The 21,792-nt window shown below is 49.8% G+C and overlaps 1 protein-coding gene across 1 annotated transcript in view; it reads left to right on the plus strand.

Annotated features, from left to right (window-relative positions):
* Positions 1 to 16,567: 16,567 nt before the first annotated feature.
* The window catches only part of SYT17 (synaptotagmin 17), an 84,069-nt gene continuing 78,844 nt past the window's right edge, over positions 16,568 to 21,792 (plus strand). Inside the window, exons 1-3 of the mRNA XM_003998799.6 lie at positions 16,568 to 16,986; positions 20,652 to 20,669; positions 21,357 to 21,505. Coding sequence (XP_003998848.1) covers positions 16,972 to 16,986; positions 20,652 to 20,669; positions 21,357 to 21,505 — 182 coding nt within the window. The 5' untranslated portion in view covers positions 16,568 to 16,971. The remainder of the gene's footprint in view (positions 16,987 to 20,651; positions 20,670 to 21,356; positions 21,506 to 21,792) is intronic.

The following is a 21,792-nucleotide window of genomic DNA, read 5'->3' on the forward strand; positions in this document are numbered from 1 at the left end:
CCCAAGATTTACACTTTCTAAAACAGAATGGGTTCCATTTGGAGAGAATACTTTCTTGAACAGCAACCATCAGAAAGGCACACTGAGTCCTGGCCCGGCGGGTTTTGGGGCGTTAGCTCTGTTACACGGTGCCATTTATCTTAGGCACCAGGAGCTCCAGGACATTGCCATCCTCGCTCTTTGAAAATGGAACAGGCTATCGTGGAGGACGCGGACAGATGTTTTTAAACTGGCCATGCGCAATGCAGTGTATTCTTGCTCTTTTCCCCAGGCAGGATTTAAAGCAAATTTTTAAAAATTAAAAGCGAACAAACAAGAACACTCCAATGGGTAGGATCAGAAGAGCTTGATTCAATAGCTGTTTCAGGCAGTTTTCTATAGCAGGTGTTCAGGAAACGGGAGTGGAAAGGTACAGTCCTTGCCCTCAGGGGGCTGGTGGCCTGGGGGTGAAACAGACGCATAACATGTAACTAAGATAAAGGCTAGTCTCGGCCAGTGCCGGCCAGAGTTTAATATGCCCATGAACCACCCGAGCTTCTTAAAATGCAGATTCTGTGCAGATTTGAGATACAGCCTGAGAGTCCGTGTTTCTCACAAGCTCCAGGTGCTGCTGCTTTAAGGACCACATTTTGATTAGCAAGGGAACAGGCTTTGAAAGCATAGGCTCTGGAGCCTGACCTCTCTAGGTTCAAATCCTGGCTCATCCACTTACTAGCTGAGCGAGCTTAGAGAAGCTTCTTCACCTCTCTGAACTTCAGTTTTTTCGTCTTTATAATGAGGATAATAATTCCCACCTCACAGTGTTGTGCCAGCATCATATGGTATAATTCAGGTTAAGCACTCACCCCATGGTAAATGCCCAACAAATGGTAGCTGTTGTTGGGATAGGCTATGAAGAGCTATTTTAGAATTCTGAAGTTAGTGCTGTGGGCATTCCAGGAAGACTCCATGGAGGTGGTGACATTTGAGCCAAGTCAGGCAGAATGGGAAGACATATAGGGCAGGGGGACAGCATGAGCAAATGTCTTACAACTGGCAGCATGCTGGGCATAATTGTTCTTGAGTCAAGACTCGGTATGAGATGGGGTTGGCAGAGGCTCAGCTCTTCCGGATCCTTCTGTTTCTTCCTCTCTCCTGCTGTCATCCCTGCTCTGGAAGGGACAGGTGCAGTGATCTGCATGGAGTTTCTCCATCCAACATGGTCACCACTAGCCACATGCAGCTCGTCAACACCTGCAATGTGCCTAGTACCACATGTTGAAATGACAGTATTTTGGAGATACTGTTAAAGAAAATATGCAAAATCTATAAAGGAAATATATAATAACACATCTAAGAAGACACAGTATAGTGTTAAAATTAATTTCACTGTTTCTTCTTACCTTTTGAAAAATGTGGCCAGCTGAAAATTTTATAAATTTTTTAAAATGTTTTATTTATTTTTTTGAGACAGAGAGAGACAGAGCATGAACGGGGGAGGGGCAGAGAGCGAGGGAGACACAGAATCTGAATCAGGCTCCAGGCTCTGAGCTGTCAGCACAGAGCCCGATGTGGGGCTCGAACCCATGAACCGTGAGATCATGAGCCAAAGTTGGACGCTTAACCAACTGAGCCACCCAGGTGCCCAGCCAGCTGAAAACTTTAAATTAAATATGTGGCTCACATTGTATTTCTGTTGGCCGGAACTTGTTTAGAGGCTCCATCTGCTCCTGGCGGGTCTGCTTGCTGAGGCTCGGGCAGAGACATAGGGAGTATACCTATGCCAGGGTATGCTTGTGGTGTCTGGAAAGTGGGGAGAGCAGGCATAGAACAGAACTGAGGGCTGGGAATGAGGAAAGTAAGGTTATCAGTCACTGCCTCATCAGATGTTCTTACTGTGCTGTGTATCAGTTAGCTACTGATGGATAATAAACCACCCCGAAACCTCATTGCCTAAAACGGCAGTCATGCTTACGTGTCTGTGGGTCATCTGGGGAGGTTGCTGATCTAGAGGAGGCTGGGTAGATTTTGACTGTATCTTCTTTTTTTTTTTTTTTAAGTTTATTTGTTTTGAGAGAAAGCATGCACTCTTGGGTGTGAGTGGAGGAGGGGCAGAGAGAGAGAGAGAGAGAGAGAGAGAGAGAGAGAATCCCAGGCAGGCTCTGCACTGGCAGTATGGAGTCCAATGTGGGGCTTGAACCCATGAACTGTGAGATCATGACCTGAGCCAAAACCAGGAGTTGGACGCTCAACCAGCTGAACAGCCCAGGTGTCCCTTTGTGTATCTCTTCATGGGCCTCAAAGTTAATTGGTCTGTGATGGAGCTTAGCAATCAAGAAATTTTAAAAGCTCCCAGGTGATGCAGCTAGGGTGGCAAAACTATCGATTCAGACCCTAAAGCAGAGGCTCTCAAATTTGAACGTGCATCAGAACCCCCTGCAGAGCTCATCAAAATAGTAATTGCTGGGCCTCACCCCCATGCTTTCCAATCCAGAAGGTTTGAGTTAGGCCCTAAGATTTTGCAGTTTTTACAACTTCCTGGGTGACGCTGATGTGCTGGTCTGGGGACCAGTCTTTGGTAACTACTGAGCAGGAAGAAAACAGTCATGAGGTAATGCTGGAAGGGGATTCCTACCATATGTAATGGGGAAGTAGAACCACCATCTGGGCTGGGAGGGGGAGGGGAGAGAGAGGAAGTGAGGTAAGAGATTAGGTTTAAGAGTCCTCATTCTTACTTCCTGGAGGAAGTAGCTAATGCCTGTGAGCTGTAGGAGCCTCCATCAAGGTTCTGGGGACTCAGAGAGTTGGTATTCAGTTTACCATAACACAGCCTGGAGGGATTGCATGTCTTGTGGAGAAACCCACGTTGGCACCCAGTGCATCAGTATGGCATGGCAGTGGTAGATTAACCAAGACTGAGGGAAGATCTGGGGTGAGGGTGGCCTCAGGGGCAGCCTCCCAGAGTCCAGACTGCTGCAGAAAAGTCCCCTGGCGTTTACAACAATCCACCCACCCCTACCCCCATCCCGGGGACCATTAGAAGTCTGGGGCTGGGAAGAAACACAAGCAATCACAGGGACACAGGCAGGGCCCACAGCCACTGGGAATGGGTTCCAGCATGAGATCCAGGAGCCAGTACAGTCCAGACCAGCATAGACCTGCCACTCCTCAGCGAAAAGCAGCAAGAACAGAAGGCCACATGCAGAGGAGGGCCAGGACTAGGGTCAGGCAAAGGAGGCACCTGGGACACAAAATTTAAGGGTAGTGCAAATACAGGGTCAGCCCTCACCCTAGCCCCCATCCCCGTGCAAAGACAAGAGGGATGAGACCCCCCCCTAAACGGAGGTCCCACAGACTCAATGGTCTCCCTACAATGCTGTTGGGATTCTGACATGTTCTCTGCATCTGTCATGGAAAAGGCTCAGAGCTGGGGACACCCCTGGAGCTGGTGGAAAGTGTTCTATTCACTCCGTCTCCTGGAAGAAGGCTGTTTTCAATCAGAAGAGACTGGGTTATCATTAACAGGTAAGTGTCCTGAACCAGAAAGGGAGTGTCAGGTCCAGAAAGAAGAATGGAAGGAAACAAAGACACCTGGGCATTTTGCACAGCTGGACCGTATAGTCAAGTTTGCTAGTGGGTGTTTCACAGCTGACATAAGTGGCATCAAAAAGTTTTTAACAAAGGAAGATTTGTCTGACACAAGAAAGGATTTGAGCCTTATAAGAACTTGGGTGAGGAACTTGGTAGGAGGCTCAGATGTGTTGTGGATGAGATCCGTCAGGAGTTGATGAGGCCGGGGGATACCTAGGTGGCTCAGTTGGTTAAGCGTCAACTTCCGCTCAGGTCACAATCTCACAGTTCCAGCCCCACATCAGGCTCTGTGTTGACAGCTCAGAGCCTGGAGCCTGCTTTGGATTCTGTGTTTCCTTTTCTCTCTCTCCACCCTTCCCCCGCTCATGCTCTCTCTCTCTCTCTCTCTCTCTCTCTCTCTCTCTCTCTCAAGAATAAATAAACATTAAAAAAAAAAAAAAGATTTGATGAGGCTGGGCAATGGATGGGTAAATGCACCTCTCTCTGAGAAACTGGCTGAACCGACAGTGTGAGGGCAGGTCTGGAAGGGAGCCCCACCCGGTAATTACACTGTTATTAACTCAGCGTTTACTTTGGAGAGGGAGGGAGCCTGATGGGCAGGAATACTCTCTGGGTCATGACAGATCCAGGGAAAAGCCTAGGCTTGTCAGCTGAACTTATCCCCAAACAAGAGGCACAATTCTGGGTGTCAGATGCCATTCGTTCTGAGACTGTGGGGGGTGGGGGGGCACCTGATCCTCTCCCCAGGGAGTTCTATGGCTCTGGTGGTCAGGGAGGCACATGTGGTCCCCCAAGGAGTGAAGTCAGCCCAGACACAACTAACCCATTGTTAACCTGGGTGTGACCCTTGGGAGATACTTCCCTTCCTAATGTCTGACCTCACTTTTTAAATTGAGCTTTCCCTGTAGGAGCCCTTCCCCTTCTCCAGTTTTCCATGCACGGTGGGCCTTCCCTCTACAAGACAGGATGAAGGCAGCTTAGGGAAGGCCTGCCATGCCAGGCAAGGGTGGGTAGTTATCCTGCAGGCAGTGGGAGCCGTGGAAGACTTTTGAGCTGAGCGTTGGCATGCCTCGAACTTCCCATACCCTCACCCGGACAATGCTTGGCTTATAGAAATTTGCGCTCAATATACTTGATAGAATAAATGATCTATACAGTGTTTTTGGAAGAACTGAGTAAGTTTCCACTTTTTTAGCCTAGCCTCTTCTCCACTGCTCTGAAGCAATCTTCCACCCACCCTTTCTCTGCAGAATGATTTACGCTTATTTCTACTGATCCCCCATTTGCTTTATTCAGGAAGAGAGCAGCTCAAGCTTCCCAGATCTTATCTCTGAACCCACAAATATCTTAAACAGTGGATAGTCTAGTGGGGTTTGATACTGGTCTTCACCCAAAGCTCTGTGGTTGGCCTTTGACTTTTTTTCCATGAAAACCTTCAAAGTTGATCAATTTTCATGGAATTAGAGCACTATAAAAGGCATTGATATCACAAGATACTAATACCTTCATCTGTCCTATGTTTAGTCTCCAGAACTCTGTGGGGTCAGAAATGGAATGATCAGGCGCCGTTTGGTGTAACAGAAAGAGTGGGAATTTTGCTCGCTGTCAGACATCATTCAGATCCCAGCTCTGCCAATTATTAGCTATCTGGCCTGGGACGGTTTGCTGACTATCTCTTGGCCTTAGGTTTTTTTTCTTGAAAAGTGGGGGCTGCCTCTGTGTCTGGCTCACAGAGTTGTGAGGATGGTAAGGAAGACAGGTATTCAAGTGTTTAGGGCAGTGCTTGGCCAGATAGTAAAGGCTCAGAAAACAGAATAGTAATTGAATACCATCGAGCAGCAAAAGCCCTAGTGATTGGGATTCCGCTCAGCAAGCAACGTGACTTTTTTGACCCAAGACCCATGAAAGATACTGGGGCTGTTTCTGGGCAAGGATGAGAACAAATACCGTGGGACATGCTTGAATAATGTGTATATTTTTTTAAGAATAAAACTCTTATTTTTATTATTTTTTAATGTTTTATTTGTTTGTGAGAGAGAGAAAGACAGAGTGTGAGCAGGGGAGGGACAGAGAGAGAGGGAGACACAGAATCCAAAGCAGTCTCCAGGCTCTGAGCTCTCAGCCCAGAGCCCGATGTGGGGCTTGAACTCATGAACCATGAGATCATGACCTGAGCTGAAGTCGGATGCTTAACTGACTGAGCCACCCAGGCACCCCAGAATAAAAATCTTACAGTAAGAATCTATTTCTCCTCACAGAACTCTCCAGCCCCAGAGATATTTGGATTTGAGTTTGCCGGGGAAGGTGTTTTTGTATGTGTTAGTTTTCAATACTGGGTAAGAGTGGGAGTGTGGGCAAAGGGGGAGAGGATGCAGGAGTGATTCAGAGGAGAGGAGTTACGAGAGTCCTTCAAGCAGGACAAGGAAAAAGAGATTTGTATCACGAGGACAGGGCTGGCTTTAGTGACAGTGGTACGGCTCCTGTGCTCAAGAAGATCCTAAGCTTGGCTTGATGCCCTGTTGTCCTTGTCGTCTCGGGAGTTTTAATAATTTTGAACAAGGGTCCCCACATTTTCATTTTGCACAGAGCCCTGAAAATGATGCACAGCCAGTCCTGTATAAGCAGAAGGTGAGGAGCGGAGGGGGCTTGGCAGACACCGAGTGCCCACCCCCGTGGGCTAGCCGGCGACCATCACCTTGGGATCCCGTGCTTTCCCAGAATCATTCAATACTCGTAATTCCTCTTGAATGAAGAGAGAGGACACGGATGTGTATGGCGCTGTCTTTAAGAAGGGAAAATCGGGGCGCCTGGGTGACTCAGTCATTAAGCATCTGACTTCGGCTCGGGGCACGATCTCACAGTTTGTGAGTTCGAGTCCCACATCAGATGAGCTCAAGCCCCACTTCAGGTGAGTCCTGCTTCTCTCTCTCCCTCTCATTCTGTGCCCCTTGTGGGATTCTCTCTATTTCTCTCTGCCCCTCGCTCACTTGTGGCCCTCTCTCTCTCTCAAAAAAAAGAAAAAAAGAAAAGAAAATCTTGCTGCCCCTGGATATATTCAGGATGGATCTGAATATAACCAGGAGGGCATATCCCTATGAGCACCTGTTAGACCATCACCTACCTACTATGAAGTCCACTTTGGCTGTCCTTGGCCATGGGACATCCTGGCCTGTTACGATTTTTGTGCACACGAGAGTAATATAATGGTCATGCGGTGTTTGTCTTTTTACCCTCCCTATTTTCTTTGTGAGCTCTGCCCTTCTGTTTTCCACGTGTTGCCTGTGGTGCTGCCAATCACAGTGTGTCATCTCCCCGCTTAGACACGGGGACGTGAGCCAGGCTGGGCGGGTCAGAGTGCCCCGTCCCCCTTCACGTCTGCGACTGACTCACAGTGGCAGTTTAGGGGCTACCAAAGCTGAAGTTGCATTGTGATGGACCTTACAGTCACCCAGAAACAGACTAATCAAGAGTACTTCGTGCTTCTAACAACCCCTGTAATGACAACGTAAGATGTTACTCCTACTGTTCCTACTCCCTGCGTAAATGTGGGAGCTCTGATGTGCACAGATCCCTAGAGCTGGTGCAGTTCACTCAGTGGTGAAGTCAGACAACCAAAGGTCTGCAAACACTTCAAAAATGTCAGAATGTGGGGCTCCCGGGTGGCTCAGTCGGTTGAGTGTCTAACATTGGCTCAGGTCACGAACTTACAGTTCGTGGTTGGAGCCCTGCGTCAGGCTCTGTGCTGACAGCTCGGAGCCTGGAGCCTGTTTCAGATTCTGTGTCTCCCTCTCTTTTTGCCCCTCCCCCACTCATGCTCCGTCTGTCTCTCTCTCTCTCTCAAAAATAAATAAGCATTAAAAAAACTGTTTTTTTAAGTGTCAGAATGTTATGACCCCTTTTACTGTCTTACTCAGGGCAGAAATAAGGCCTGTTTATAACCTTGATTTGTATTAATGGGAACACCAGTGGGGGCTATGCATTGATCTTTCATAGAAACATGTATCTAAAAAGTGAGGAAGTGTAATTCTTCAAGCGAATTTGAGAGAAGAGCCTGTAGACATAGAACAATAAGAAAAAGCCAAAAGGTTTTTTGAAAGCAAGAGCTTTCATTTTAATTTCTTTTTAAAAATAGCTTTGTTGACATGTAATTTACATACCATAAAACTCACCCATTTTGAGTGTACAATTCAATGATTTCCAGCAATTCACAGAGTCATGCCTCCATCACCACAAAAACAGTTTTCGAACATTTCCGTCACCCCCCAAAACTCTCTGCATCCATTCCCCACTCCCAGCCCCCAGGCCCCCAGCCCCAGGCAACCACAAATCTCCTTTCTGTCTCTACAGATTTGCCCTTTCTGGACATCTCATCCGAATGGAGTCATACCACACGTGGTCTTTCTTGTCTGGCTCCTTTCACTGAGTAAAATGTTTTTGAGGTTACCCACGTTGTGGCATGTTCCTTTCTTTTTATTGCTGTAAAGTATTCCATTGTGTGGCTATACCACATTTTGTTTATCCATTCACCCATCGATGGGCACTTGGATGGTTCCCACTTTGAGGCAATTATGGATAATGCTGCTGTGAATGTTCACATACAAGCTGCCATTCAGGGCGATGGCTCTTTAGATGATGCTGAATGCCTCTTCACCTCGAACAAGCTCTTTCTTGGAAGAGTACTAGGCCTCCAAGAGCCTTGCTTTGAAACATGGATAAAGAGTTAAACCTCACATGCTCCCCTGAGAAGGCAAAATTGCTCCCAGGGGGTGTCAGCAGGTCTCAGTTTCTATACAGGACATGTCCCCGTGTCTCTCTTAACGAGATGGGGCAAGACTCAGGTGGGGCCATTAGTTCCTCCCTGGCTTGATACATATGGACGTCTGGAAAAATCTCATTGGTCAGTGGGGTGGCTAGGCTGAGAAAATGTAAAGTTGTCTCTTCTCTGTGGAAGGCAGATATTGTTAGCAAAGTCCATTCATTCATTCAGCAATACTACTGAGTGCCTTCTACATGCTAGGTACTGTTCTAGGTATTAAGGATACAGGTGTGGGAGAAACAGACTAAAAAAAAAAAAAAAAACCCACAAAAAGCCCCCCTCAGCTCATACAGCTCACTTCTAGTTGGGGAGACAGACCATAAAAAATAGGCAAGATGTAAGGTATGTCGCATGGTGATCTGTGTTATAGAGAAAATTAAGCAAGGAAGGTGAACAGAGTTCCTGGGAGAGGCAAGAGGTTGCTATTTTGAAGAGGAAAGTTGAGGAAGAGCAGATTGAAAAGGTGACATTTGAGCAAAACCTAAAGGACGTTGTATTGTCTGAAGCTATCTAACAAATTACCACAGACTTAGCTGCTTAAAATAACCCATATTTATTATCTCACAGTTTCGATGGGCCAGGAGTCTGGGCATGACTGAGCTGGGTCCTCTGCTTCAGGGTCTCCCACAAGTCTGTAGTCAAGAGGTCAGCTGGGCTGGCATCTCACCTGAAGGTTCAACCAGGGAAGTATCCATTTTATTTTATTTTTTATGTTTATTTGTTTTGAAAGAGAGTGAGTACGTGTGAGCAGGGGAGGGGCAGAGGGAGAGGGGGAGAGAGAATCCCAAGTAGGCTCTGTGCTGTCAGTGAAGAGCCCTGTCTAGGGCTTGAACTCACAAACTGTGAGATCATGACCTGAGCCGAAATCAAGAGTTGGGCAATTAACCAACGGAGCCACCCATGTGCCCCTGTTGTCAGAATTTTAGCTCCTCTAGGACTATTGGACTGGAGTGGGGCAGGGGAGGGGGTGTCTCAGTTTCTAGCTGGGGGCATCCTTATCTCCTGGCCATGTGGGTCTCTCCAACATGGAAGCTTGCGTCATGCAGAAAGAGCCAGCTACCAAGACAGAAATTACTGCCTTATGTAACCTAATCACAGAAGTGACATCTCATCACCTATGATAAGTTCTGCCCATATTGAATGGGAGGATTTTATGCAAGGATGTCAATACCAGAGGCAGAATCATTATGGGCCATCTCGTAGGCTGCCTGCATAGAGGTGAACGAGTGAGCAAGCCAAGGGGGAGCTCAGAGGGAGGAGTGTAACAGGAGGAAGAACCAAGTGCAAAGGCCCTGGGGCAGGAACTTGTTTGGGGTGTTCAAGAAACAGTGAGGAGGTCATTGTGTCTGGAGTGGAATGTGCAAGGGGTAGGGAAGCAGAGGTGAGGACAGCGGGGGAGCTAATGAGGGGCCAGGTTATGTGGGACCTTTTTAACTTTTACCTTAGATGAGAGTTGCTGGAGGGTTTCAGGTGGAGGAATGACATGAGCTGGCATTTGTTCTGGATCCTCGATCCTCCAAGTGTGGTCTGTGGACCACTCTTAAAGGCTGTTAGAAATGTGGAATCTTAGGATCTACTGCCCCAGACCTGATGAGTCAGGGACTGCATTTAACAAGATCCCCAGGTGATGGGGCACCTAGGTGGCTCAGTCGGTTGACCATCCAACTTTGGCTCAGGTCATGATCTTGGGTTCTTGAGTTCCTGAGCTTGAACCCCATGTGGGGATCTCTGATGCCAGTGCAGAGCCCGCTTTGGATTCTCTGACCCCCTCTCTCTGCCCCTCCCCAACTTGCGCTCTCTCAAAAATAAAAACTAAAACATTAAAAAACAAAACAAGAACATAAGATCCCCAGGTGAGTGGAATGCACAGTGAAGTTGGAAACTTAGTGGTTCTCACCCTTCAGCCAGCATCAGAATTACCTGGATGGAGTGTTTGTTGAAACACAGCTTGCTGGTCCCCCTCCCCCAACCTGCAGAGTTTCTGATTCACTAGGTGCAGGGTGGGGACTGAGAGTCCGCATTTCTAGCAAGGTCCCAAGCTGCTGATGTTGGTGGACCAGGGACCATGCTTTGAGAACCACTGGTCTACAGTGTGCCTGGCACCAGGGCGCAGGGCTGAGGAAGGACAGAATCTTTCCTTTGAAGCTGTCCAGAGCATCAGACCCTGCTGCTGGCCTCTGGGGGAAGATGACACATCAGACTCAAAGCTCTTTCCTTGTCATAAGTCCTACGAAGGTGGATTTTATATGCTGCCCCTTAAAACCACATCTGTGCCATCACACTCGTGTCTCCCCTGGCTCTCTGTTCTGTTTGTGCAGTTAAATCCCATCTCTGTTTCTCCTGTATGTGGTGCAGAGAGGGAACAGGTGGTCACCAGTGCCCTGCTAATAGCTCTTCAGATGTTTGCAGCCCATTATTAAATCGCCCTCAGAGTTTCCTTCTTGAAGACTAAATAATTAGCTACCCTTTTCTGAATCATGGGGTGGAGAGGTGAATGTAGTCACCAGCCTCAGACGGGGGCATATGTGGTAGAAATTCTTGAACCAGTGTGGGGGCTGGAGGTAAGACGGGGTGAGCGTTGCAAAAGCTAGGCCATCAGACTCCTTCATTTCGGCAAGATCCTTGGAAGTGATGCCAGCAGGCAGCATACAAGATGACAGGTCTAGTGCCATGCAGAGATCAGCTGGAGGTGAAGTGTCACCGGTGAGCCAGACATCTTCAGGGGCTATGGGCACTGTCAGGTGCACCCCTGCCCCGGTGCAATCCCCCACCCTGACTCATTCCAGCCAACGGATTGGCACCGGTGGTGATCGTCCTCCTAGGCAGGAGGCGTGCAAGCATCACAAAGATGATGTCCTGGCATGCCAAGGTCAAGGTCAAACTGTGGACCACCTGCATCAGCATCTCCTGGGAGGCTTGTTAGGAAATGCAGACCTGCAGACTGCGTCCTCCACCCACTGCATCAGAACGTCTGGGTGAGGAGTCTGAGAATAGGGATGTTAATCAAACACCATCCCCCGCCCCCCACGTCCATGCACAGTCAAGTTTGAGAATGACTGCTAGTGTGTGATGTGGCTTTCTCTCCTCCGAGTGTTGGCCACCAACAAGAAAGAGAAAACCGTCTAGGGTAAGTAAAGCACCTAGTACAGGTATTAGTAATAAAAGCAACTTTGTGTGGTTGTTTCTATTTTGAAAACCAAAAATAGTGATAGCTAGAATTTCTGGAGCAGATCCTCAGTGATGGGCACCGTGCCAAGGGGTGGATATAGACTGGCCTGTAGAGTCCTCACCTCCATGAAATAGTGGCTGCTAGTATCCCATTCAGTGAAGAGGGAGCTGAGATGCAGAATTGTCTCAAGTCCCATGGCTGCTAAGTGGCAGGTGTCATGATTTAGTCCCAGTCCTGGCTGATCCTAGAGGCCAGGATTTTAACCTCCACTTTGTCCCTTCCTTCTCCCTAACCCACATTTCCATCCAACTCTAAAACAGAATAAGAGGCCCACAGCCACAGATTCAATGTTATGGGAGAAAGAAACAGAGAACCACTCACTGTGAACCCACGCTAGTGTTTCACATACATTTTTCTCATTTGCTTGACTCCACACCAGCCCTCAGAGGGAAGTATTATACCCATTCTGCTGGTAAGGAAAACTGAGGCTTCCAGGGATTAAGGGGCTTGCCTAAGGCCACACAGCTATTATGTAGACAAGGCTGGACTGGACTCCAGATTCTTGTGATCATCAAACCACACTGCCCTTTGGTAAAGATGGAGAAGAAAGGGGTCCAGCTCCTTACATGGGATTACTTGGTCATGTCAGCCCTGGAGCTCATACTTAACAGGTGGCTGCCCTTCCTGTTGCCAGACCAGCGATTTAATTAGCCCAGAGCCTTCTTACTTCCCCAGAGTTCAGAAACACTGCCCAGGGTTACAGGCACAGCTAAAACAGGATCTGAATGGCATGTTCGGGAAGCCGTATAATTAAAACTGACTTAGGAGACAAGTACCGTCAGCCTGTTTGGCAGAAATAGAAAGTCACCTAACCAGAATGTGTATTGCCTATATGGTTGCCAGAGACTGCTTTTTGCTGTTCTGGCACTTTTTAATTACAATAGATACCCTGAGGTCTGTGGTTTGCACGGCCATTTCTAACTACCTTCTGAAGGACCCTGAAGAGCAAACCATTATTATGCGTCTGCCATCTGGGGTTGGGTCTTGATGAGGCGCCAGGTTCCTCTAAGAGGCTGTAGACTGAGGTGAGCCCACAAGCGCCCCCAGGAGGTGGCTGAAGCCTTAACTCTTCCACTTATCTGAGCCCCGTTCTCTGTTAGGAGGGTCTGAACTGTTTTAGGGAACCCGATCTTCTCCCTCTCCACGTGGTCTTTGTGAGATGGTGGCTCACGACCTCTGCGCACCTGATCCAGGTGGACGCAAGCAGCGTGCTGGCTCCTTTGGACACAGTGCTTGGTCCAGAGGTAGGCACTTAACCCAAGCAGGACCACTTAGAGTTTTTCCTTAAGATTTCATTAAAAGTCCCGCTTACTTTTGGAGCATAAGCTATTAAGATCTAAACTCAAGTGCACTAATGGCCATCTTCCTGCCATGTGAAGCAAACCTATCCCAGGGAAAAAAAAAAGTCCAGTGTTCAGAGAAAAGCTGTGAAGAGGTGCGATATGGAGACAGTGAGTCCTTATGACTTCTTTTGCATCTCTAATCCAGCCCTGACACTAGGATTTGCCCTTGGACTTCCCAGTTAATGAGCCCATAAGTTCTTTCTTGTTGGATGGAATTGAGTTTCTTCCAGGAACCCTATATAATACATATCTGAGATCAACATACCCAAATATAAAACCCCAACTACTCCCCCAGCAAACCTGCCTTCCTCCAGCCTCCCCTGCCTTCCAGAACCTCATCACTGCTTATTCAGTTACAGCCATCGGTTCATTGCCATGACCATTGTTCAGTCTCGAATCACCTCATACCTGGATTGCTACAACATCCTCCCTGCCTCCAGGCTTGTGTACCACATGTCCACAGACACACACACACACACCCCTGCCAAAATCTTTCTGGGCCTGACCCTGCTCTTCAACGGGCTAACTTACCAGTTTGCCAGGCATCTGGCCTCTCCTACATGTTAACCCCACCGGGCAACACTCTCCCTTTGCTCCAGCCAGACAACTACGTGGCAGTTTTGACTCTCACCTCTAAGCTAATGAACTTGCCACTTGCGGGGGGGTTCCTAATCCCTTCTGTGCCATGGACCCCCTGCTAGTCTTTTGAAGTCTGTAGACCCCATCTCAGAATAATGTCTTTAAATCATAGAGTGGAATACATAGGATTATAGGGAAATGATATAATTCTTTTTTTAATGTTTATTTGTTTATATATGTATTTATTTTCATTTACTTCATTTTGAGAGAGCACAACAGTGGGGAAGGGGCAGAAAGAAAGGGAGAGAGAGAATCCCAAGCAGGCTCTGCACAGAGCCCGACGTGGATCTCAATCTCACCAACCATGAGACCATGACCTGAGCCCAAATCAAGGGTCGGACACTTAACTGACTGAGCCACCCAGGTGCCCCTGAAATGATTCTTTTTTTTTTTTTTTAATTTTTTTTTCAATGTTTATTTATTTTTGGGACAGAGAGAGACAGAGCATGAACGGGGGAGGAGCAGAGAGAGAGGGAGACACAGAATCGGAAACAGGCTCCAGGCTCTGAGCCATCAGCCCAGAGCCCGACGCGGGGCTTGAACTCACGGACCGCGAGATCGTGACCTGGCTGAAGTCGGACGCTTAACCGACTGCGCCACCCAGGCGCCCCAGCCCCTGAAATGATTCTAATGAAACACACTTATCAAAAATTTAAAACGAATTTAAATATGGTAATGTATGTGATTCTTCATTAATGCATTCAATAGAAAGACCTACTGGTTGTGATTTTCAAGCAGTAAAGAATGTAAATAAAATTTCAAGTTATTCACAACAACTGTAATGTGAGGTGAATATACCTGATTTCTATTGACTTCTATTTCTATCGGTGACAAACCCAGGTAAAAGTTAAGATTGTCGTGGTTTGCTGCCTGCATCCATAATGAAAGGAGATAATGGATCGCACGCAGAGGTTGTTGACAAGGGAGATGTAACTCTTTTCTTTCCTAAGTTCAGGGACCCCGCAGAATTCCGAACTGGGGGTTTTCCCACCGAGACCCGGGTGGGGGCCAGCTGCCTTGTCCTAACAGGCACAGCCTTGGTCTGAGTCCAGATTATACCTCAAAGCCCAGACTACAGGTCCCTGTGAAGAGCAGGGAGAGGCTCACAGAGCGGGGGACCCGGAAAGCCAGTCTTGGAGTGACGTCTGACGAATGACTTCGAGCTGACTTCTTGTTCATGCTTTCTTTGGAGGCAGAATGGCACAGCTGTGAGGAGCCGGGCCTTGAGAGTTAAATTAAAATAACTGCCTGCATTGGAGGAGGGGTGCTTGGTTTTCTCAGACAGTTTTAAGTCTTTAGGGATTAAGGGATCAAACCAACCCCAAGGGTTTCCTCCCCCTTCCCCCAATACCCAGCACTGTGAGGCAGTATGGTGTGGCGGCTAGGGGAAGGATTCTGGTGTAGGCTGTCAGGGTTTGAGGCTCAGCTCCTCATTGCCAGTACCCCCGGGGCAAGTTACCTCACCGCTTTCAACCTCCTCCAGTCTCATCTAGAGAGAGTAATCTCATCTAGAGATAGTAACAGAGCTCACCTCATGGTTATCAGAACTGAAAGTTGTACTTGTGTAAAAGGTTTAAAGCGGAGCCTGGCACACGGTCTCAGAAAGGTTAGCTATTCTTCCTGGGAACACTTGGCAAACGCTGTCACCTCTCTTAAGTCCCCCAACCCCCCGCTCCCCCGCCCAAACGCCCACCCCGGTAGACAGCCCTTCTCTGTGAAGCCCTCTCCCCCCAAGCACCGTTTCCATCCAGCGCTGAAGAAACATTATAGATAAATACCATTAAGTGGTCAGGAGCGCACACTGTGCGGATTCAAAGGCCAGTGCGTGTAGCTACCAGCTGTAGCTGGAGGGGATCTACCTCACTGCACCCCGGTTTCCTCATCTGGGAACCGGGGGCAACTGCACACCCCACTCAAACGGTTAAGAGGAGTCAACAGCAACAGCAGAAACTACCGAGCGCCTACTCTGGCCAGGCGCTGTGCTTGACGCATAGCGAGCAAGGCAGAGGACGATGAAACGCAGTCACGCCTGTGAAGTGTTGAGCACAGTGCCTGCCGGATTACAAACGCTGGGCACTTTGCATGCCACGTGCTTCGAATGAAATATTACATACTAACAAATGTAAACCTGTTAGATTTTTACAAAGAATATATACACATGTGCACATTACACCTTTTGTTTATGACTTGCACGTTCATTCCCTCAGCTGGCCCTGGAGAAAAGGCAGGGCAGACAGAGATTTTAAGCCATTTTTACTGATGAAAAGACAGAGGAGTTGATAAACGGGAGACGGCTGGGGATTTTAAAAAGAGAACCGGCGGAGGGCAATGTTCCACTTCAAATCCCTCTGTGCAGAGTGGGCCCCAATTCTGTGGCCCCGGGGTGGGAGAACCGGCTCCGGGGAGGAATCCAGGCCCTGGGCGCCCCAGAGACGCGAGCAAGCGGGACAGGATGGACACGCCCGAGGGCGCACGCTTGCTGGCGCGGAGCTTCGAGCCGGCAGAGGCGCGCACGTCGCGGGCGCGACGCTGGGTGGCGCTGCCGGGCCGCCCCGCGCCAGACCTGTTGAGCCGAGGGCGCAACTCGGGCAGGTTTAGGGCAAAGGGGCGCTCCGCTCTCTTCGCACGCCCCTGCGGCCCCGGCCGCAGCACCTCCCTCGGGGTGCCCCACACCCCACCTTATCTTAAGGCTCCGGTTCATTTGGCCCCTGCGTTCCTCGCCGCAACAGTTCTAGGCTCGTCGGGTGGGGCGGGAATAAAGTTTGTCCGAGCTGGACTGGGAGAGGGGTGGTGGGGAGGACCCTCCCCGCTCCAGACTCCATGGCGGGCAGGACTGTGCCCCCTCGGCTTCAAGGCTGTCCCGGGGGCTCTGCTCTCGGTAGGTGCCAGCCCGCGTGCCGACCGGATGGGCTGACCCGCGCACCGCCCCCTCCCACCCGCTTCCCCATCCCCTCCCCCGCCTCTGGCGCGTACCGGCCCCGGCGTCTCCAGCCCCGCCTGCGCCGGGGTCGCTGCAGTCCCCGCGGCCGCCCCGGGCTCCCTCCCCAGGCGCCCCGGCCTCATTCCAGCCAGGGGAGCGCCTCGGGGGGAGCGCCGGACAGCGAGGGTGGCCGAGGCGGGGGCTCCAGGCGCCCTTGCTCTCCCAACCTGGGAGGCGGCCCCGACTCCGAGAGCCTGAACGCAGGGAAAGGCAAGGACGGGGCGGCCGGCGGAGGGGCGGGCGCCGCTCATCAGCCACGCCAGTCACGTCTGGGGCCACCCGGCTGCCTTTTTCTTCCTTTCCCCCTTCGCCTTCTCCCCCCACTCCCCTGTTGGCGAGGGCAAAGTGGCCGTGGCGGCGCCATGCCCGGGCCGGAGTGAGCGCGAGGGCGAAAATGGCGTACATCCAGGTAGGGCTGAGGCTGGGGGGCAAGGTCCGCGGTGCGGGTGGGGGGTGCCGCGCCCCCTCCGGCTGTGAGCCCGCCAAGGGAGGGCACACGGCTGGGCTCCCACAAACTTGCCTCGAGAAAAAGGGTGCCCGAGGGCACGCAACCTGTGCAGCGGTGGGGTACGCCCCAGGAGAAGGGGCTGGGGACCCCCACACCCGGGGATGAACGGCCCCTGCGGACTCTGCACGGGCGCCCTCTCCTCCTAGGGAGGGAATGGGATTGGGGCGGACTTTTCAGCACCCCCCCCACCCCACCCCCTCCCCTTGCACCCCACCCCTGGGGAGGGGCCGCCGGGAGGGCGGCCCGGGACGCGCCAGCCGCCCGGCCCGCCAGCTGCCGTTGCCGTGGCGACGGCTCTGGCTAATTGGCCGGCGGAGCGAGCCTGAGGCGGCTGTTCCGGCCAGGAGGGACAAGGACGTCGTCTCTCCCGGACCCTGGGTGCTGAGGGGTGGGGGACACACCATAGGCGTGCTGTTGGTGGGGGGCGGGAGCAACCGATCACTTTCGGCCATTGCATTGTGGTCTGGGAGTTGTGGACCCCCATCACCTTGAGGGAACTCTCACAAGAATCCTTGAACTGAAATGATTTCCAAGCATCCTTCTTGAGGGGAGGCTGCTTGACTACCAGACCTTTCTCTTCTATACGAGGTGTGTGTGTGGGGGGGGGGGGGGGGGGCGGGGTGGGGGAGGCAGTGGCGACAGGTCAGCGCCAAGGTCATGCAGTCAGACCTGCAGTCAGACCCGTGGAGCCGCTTGCTTTCTGGGGTTGGCTCCTCAGAGCCCAGCAGAGAAGCCTACAGGTTCCCTCATTTAGGGTGCATCTGGGCTCACTTCTTCTACCCTCGGCTACAGCTGGGGGGGGGGGGGGTGGCTGCTGGTCTCCCAGTTCCCCACTGGTCACATCTCTCTCGTCCTCAGACTTTTCAGCCTGCCAGGAACTCTGTGCTCTGTCACCTGCCTTGGTCTCCCCATCCCTCTCCTGGCTTAGATTTGCCCCATTGGCTTCCATGCAATCTTTAGGTCCTCTTTTCAAGTTCACTGAAGGTCACATTTACTGTGCACATACTGTGTGCTGAATGTTGTTGTGGGGTTTTTCAGCAGTCACCCAACAAACACCCGAGTGACCACCTACTGTGTGTGGGCACTGGGGATACAGCTGTGAAAACAGCAGTCTCTGCCCTTCAGAATCCAGTGAGAAATAAACAATATTAGAACATGCTTCTGTGGTTTTTAATAACCACCTTCAGGACAGAGATTAGTGATTTGCCCAAGGTCACACAGCTGCTTAGGGGTCATGGTGGGATCTAGAAGGGAGGATGGGGAATCTGAGGAATTTGTTAAACAGCTACTATGAGAATGGCTTGGTGATACTGTCTTTGCTTCTAGAACAAGGTGTGAAACTTTTTCTATAAAGATCCAGAGAGTAAACTTTTTTCTTGGAGACCTACGTGTCCTGTCACAAATATTCAACTCTGACCATGGCGCTGGACAGCCACACATACATAGATAATAGTAAATGCATGGGCGTGGCTGAGTTCCAATAAAACTATTTGTACTAGTCAAGAAGTAGTACTTTTGATTTTTTGCAACCATTTAAAAATGTACAAACCATCCTTAACTGGAGGACCGTGCAAAAACAGGTTGCCAGCTGGATTTAGCCTTGCAAGTCATAGCTTGCCAACCTTTGTTCTAGAATGTCTGGGTTCTCCTTCTTCCTGTTTCTTTCTGGCTTGAATCAGTGCTCCTCCATCCAGTCAAATACATGAACCCAGTGGACCCAATGCGTGGCAAGCGTGTCTTAGCTTCTTCCCTCTCCTCTTCCTTTTCCTTGGTTTCTCTCATCTTGCCGAACCTGGGGTTTGAGAAATCTGGATGATTGGGCCCCTGTAGTGGCCTGGTCTCTACTCACATGGTTTTATAAATGGTGTCTTTTGATTGCCACACACCCAGGAAATGCTTTCCTCTATGAAAAGAATGGGCATGGACCGTTGGAAAAAAAACACTTTATCCTTGCACTTGATTTGAAACATTTTCAAGCACTTTCATTTGTAAGCGCATGAGGGCATGGCTTTTTCCTGCTTTTACCTGCGTGGGCCGGCCTGGACACCTCTGTGGTGCCTAGTAGGTTCCAACTGGTCTTGACAAACTACCTCGTTCTCATAAAGCCACAGAAAGGGTGCAGATATTTTGTAGTGGGGCATTTGCATAGTCCGAGTCCTAGCTTAGCCATTCCATGAAAGAGAGGTAACTAAGGTTCAGAGTGGCCCCCTGACTTAACCCAAGTCACGTGATTGGCCGGTGGTGACGGCAGCACTAACACTTAACCACTCAACTCTGCGTGGCCCCCAAGCGTCTTCAGGCCTTGCCATGTAGGGTTCCCAGTTTTGCTTTGGGAAGAGTTTGTGATTAGTGCCTGAGACTTCGTTTCCCAAGCCGTAATCATTCCCTTATCACTTCAAGGATTTTTGAATTTTTTGTGAGCTATCACTTGTACCAGATTTATTTAATACTTTTTCGTATAAATGGGCTCGCTTATTATTATTATTTTTTTTACTTAAAATCATTTGAAAAGGAAACTTTATGTCACTAGCATAATGGAAGACCAGAATCACTTGATATGAGCAGAAGCAACTGGAAGAATAAACAGGATGATAGTAATGCCACGTGATTAGTTAGGTCCCAGGCTCTGAGCTGAGGTTTGCTCTCTATTTAAAAAAGAAAGAGGGGGTGGGGGGGGGGATTTGCAAGTGTTAGAAACCCGTTAACACATGATGATACCAAAGGGAGACCTCCTGGAAAGGGAAATGAAAAAGAGAGTAACTTTCTCCCTCTTGATTTAAAGTTCTGAGTTTGAGTTCCTCTCTGGGATATATCCCAGGTTGGGATGTGGAGTTCCTAATCTACCTGGTTTACTTGGCCCATTCATTTGGAAGCCACTGTGACTCTTCCCTTGAAGAGGGGGAGGGAATCTGTGCCTTGGAAACCTGTGAGAAGAAGTGGGGGTGGGAGGTGGGGCTGAAAAGGGAGGTAGCCCCACCCCCTCCGCCCTCCCCAGGACCAGATTATGGCTTCCTTTTGGGCTCCCTGTGTTTGTGGGTGGTCATAGGAACTCCCCACCATCACCATTGGAGCAGAATTGTAAGGTAGGGCCTCTGGGAGGGTGCGGGAGCCAAGTGACATCCACTCTGTGCCTGCCTGCATGTTAGCTAGTCATGTCCTTTTGGGTTGGCTTTATGGCTATTTCTGTATAGGAAGGTTTGCTCTTCCCAAGCGTGGCTGCATTGGATAGCATGACTATCTATCCACCCGCTCTGATTCATAACAGCATACGGTGCAAATCAAATCGAAATGCTAAAGTTTCCCATTTATTCGGTGTTGGTTAGCCAGGAGGCTACCAGCAGCCCCGCAGATAGCAGCACCTTGTTAGGGAGTCAGCTCCCTTCCCAGGATGGTAAGTGGAAAGATGCAGGGCTTTTTTTTTTTTTTTTTTTTTTCCCTCTTTCTTTCTTGCTTTCTTTTTTCTTTTGTGAGTTGCTGGAATATTGCTAAACTGGTCTTGTCTCTCTTTTTGTAATCCTCTCACCCCCGACGCCCCTTGGCTTCTTCGTGGATCTCTAAAAGGGCAGTTGGAACCTTTAAACGAGGTGGGTTAATTCGATGATTCGTGTGGTCTGGTTTCTGATCACGAAGTGCTTGCCTTTCATTTTGGAGTCTTATGTGGGGCTGTGGGGACGTTGACTATTAAAGCAATAACTGGAGGTTAAGAGCGGCACAGTTTCGCTGCGTTTCTGTGGAAGGGAGATCCCGATGAAAACACACGAAGGGAGAAGAGGTGGATATCCCTCCCCACCCCCTCCTTACTCCGTTTGATTACCTCTGTTTACTTTCATGTCACGGAGATTATTTAAAAAAAAAAAATCTTTTTGCTTTGCTTTCAAGAAGACAGTAATATTCATTGTGTTTTCGAGAACATATTGTATAGCCCTCATGATGTTGTATAAACCACCCACATGTCAAGAATGACATTCACATAAACTACAAAAGGGAATACCTGTGAATGTTTTGCTCGCTATTAATGGCTCCAGCGAGTTGGTGTTTGCCATCTTTGTGCCTGCAGTTGGTAAATAGAAACGGAAAACATTTTGTTCTAAGTGTTCAGCAGCAGAGACAGACCTCCTGAATGTCATTATTTCTCATCAGGGATCAGCTGCTTGTAATTTCGGGTGTTTTTCCTTTTCCTCCTCTCCACCCCTCCCACACGCCCCCCCAACCCCACCCCCTGCTCCCCCTCTCCCCCCTCTCCACTGCCCACCTCCCCCCAATGGCCTCAGGGTTTTCTTTCTAGAATCTCCGATCTGCTGCTGTGCAGATGGACTTTCAGGCATTGCTGTCAGAAGTGTTATGAGTCCAGCTGTTGCCAGTCGAGTGAGGACGAAGTTGAAATTCTGGGACCTTTCCCTGCCCAGACTCCTCCCTGGCTGTAAGTAAAACCGCTCTGAACTTCCTTGAAGGCAACCTCATAGACCTTTCTTTTCTCGGTTTGCGAGAGAGGGCGCGGGCAGGAGGATAGGGGTAGGAAACGGGAAGGCTGGGTGTCCGTTGACGTCTTTGCTGCTGATGGGGACATACTCTCTGCCTCTCCTCTTGTTGGGCAGGCCGGGGGGCGGGGGGCATCTGGTGGTGAGGCTGTCGTTGAACTGGTTTCCCGTTGGTCCTCCTGAGATATGAACCGTGCGGTGCCGAGCATGTGGGCACTTTTAATCACGT

Source organism: Felis catus, chromosome E3 (genome assembly GCF_018350175.1).
Source record: "Felis catus isolate Fca126 chromosome E3, F.catus_Fca126_mat1.0, whole genome shotgun sequence".
In the NCBI taxonomy this organism is placed as follows: Eukaryota; Metazoa; Chordata; class Mammalia; order Carnivora; family Felidae; genus Felis; species Felis catus.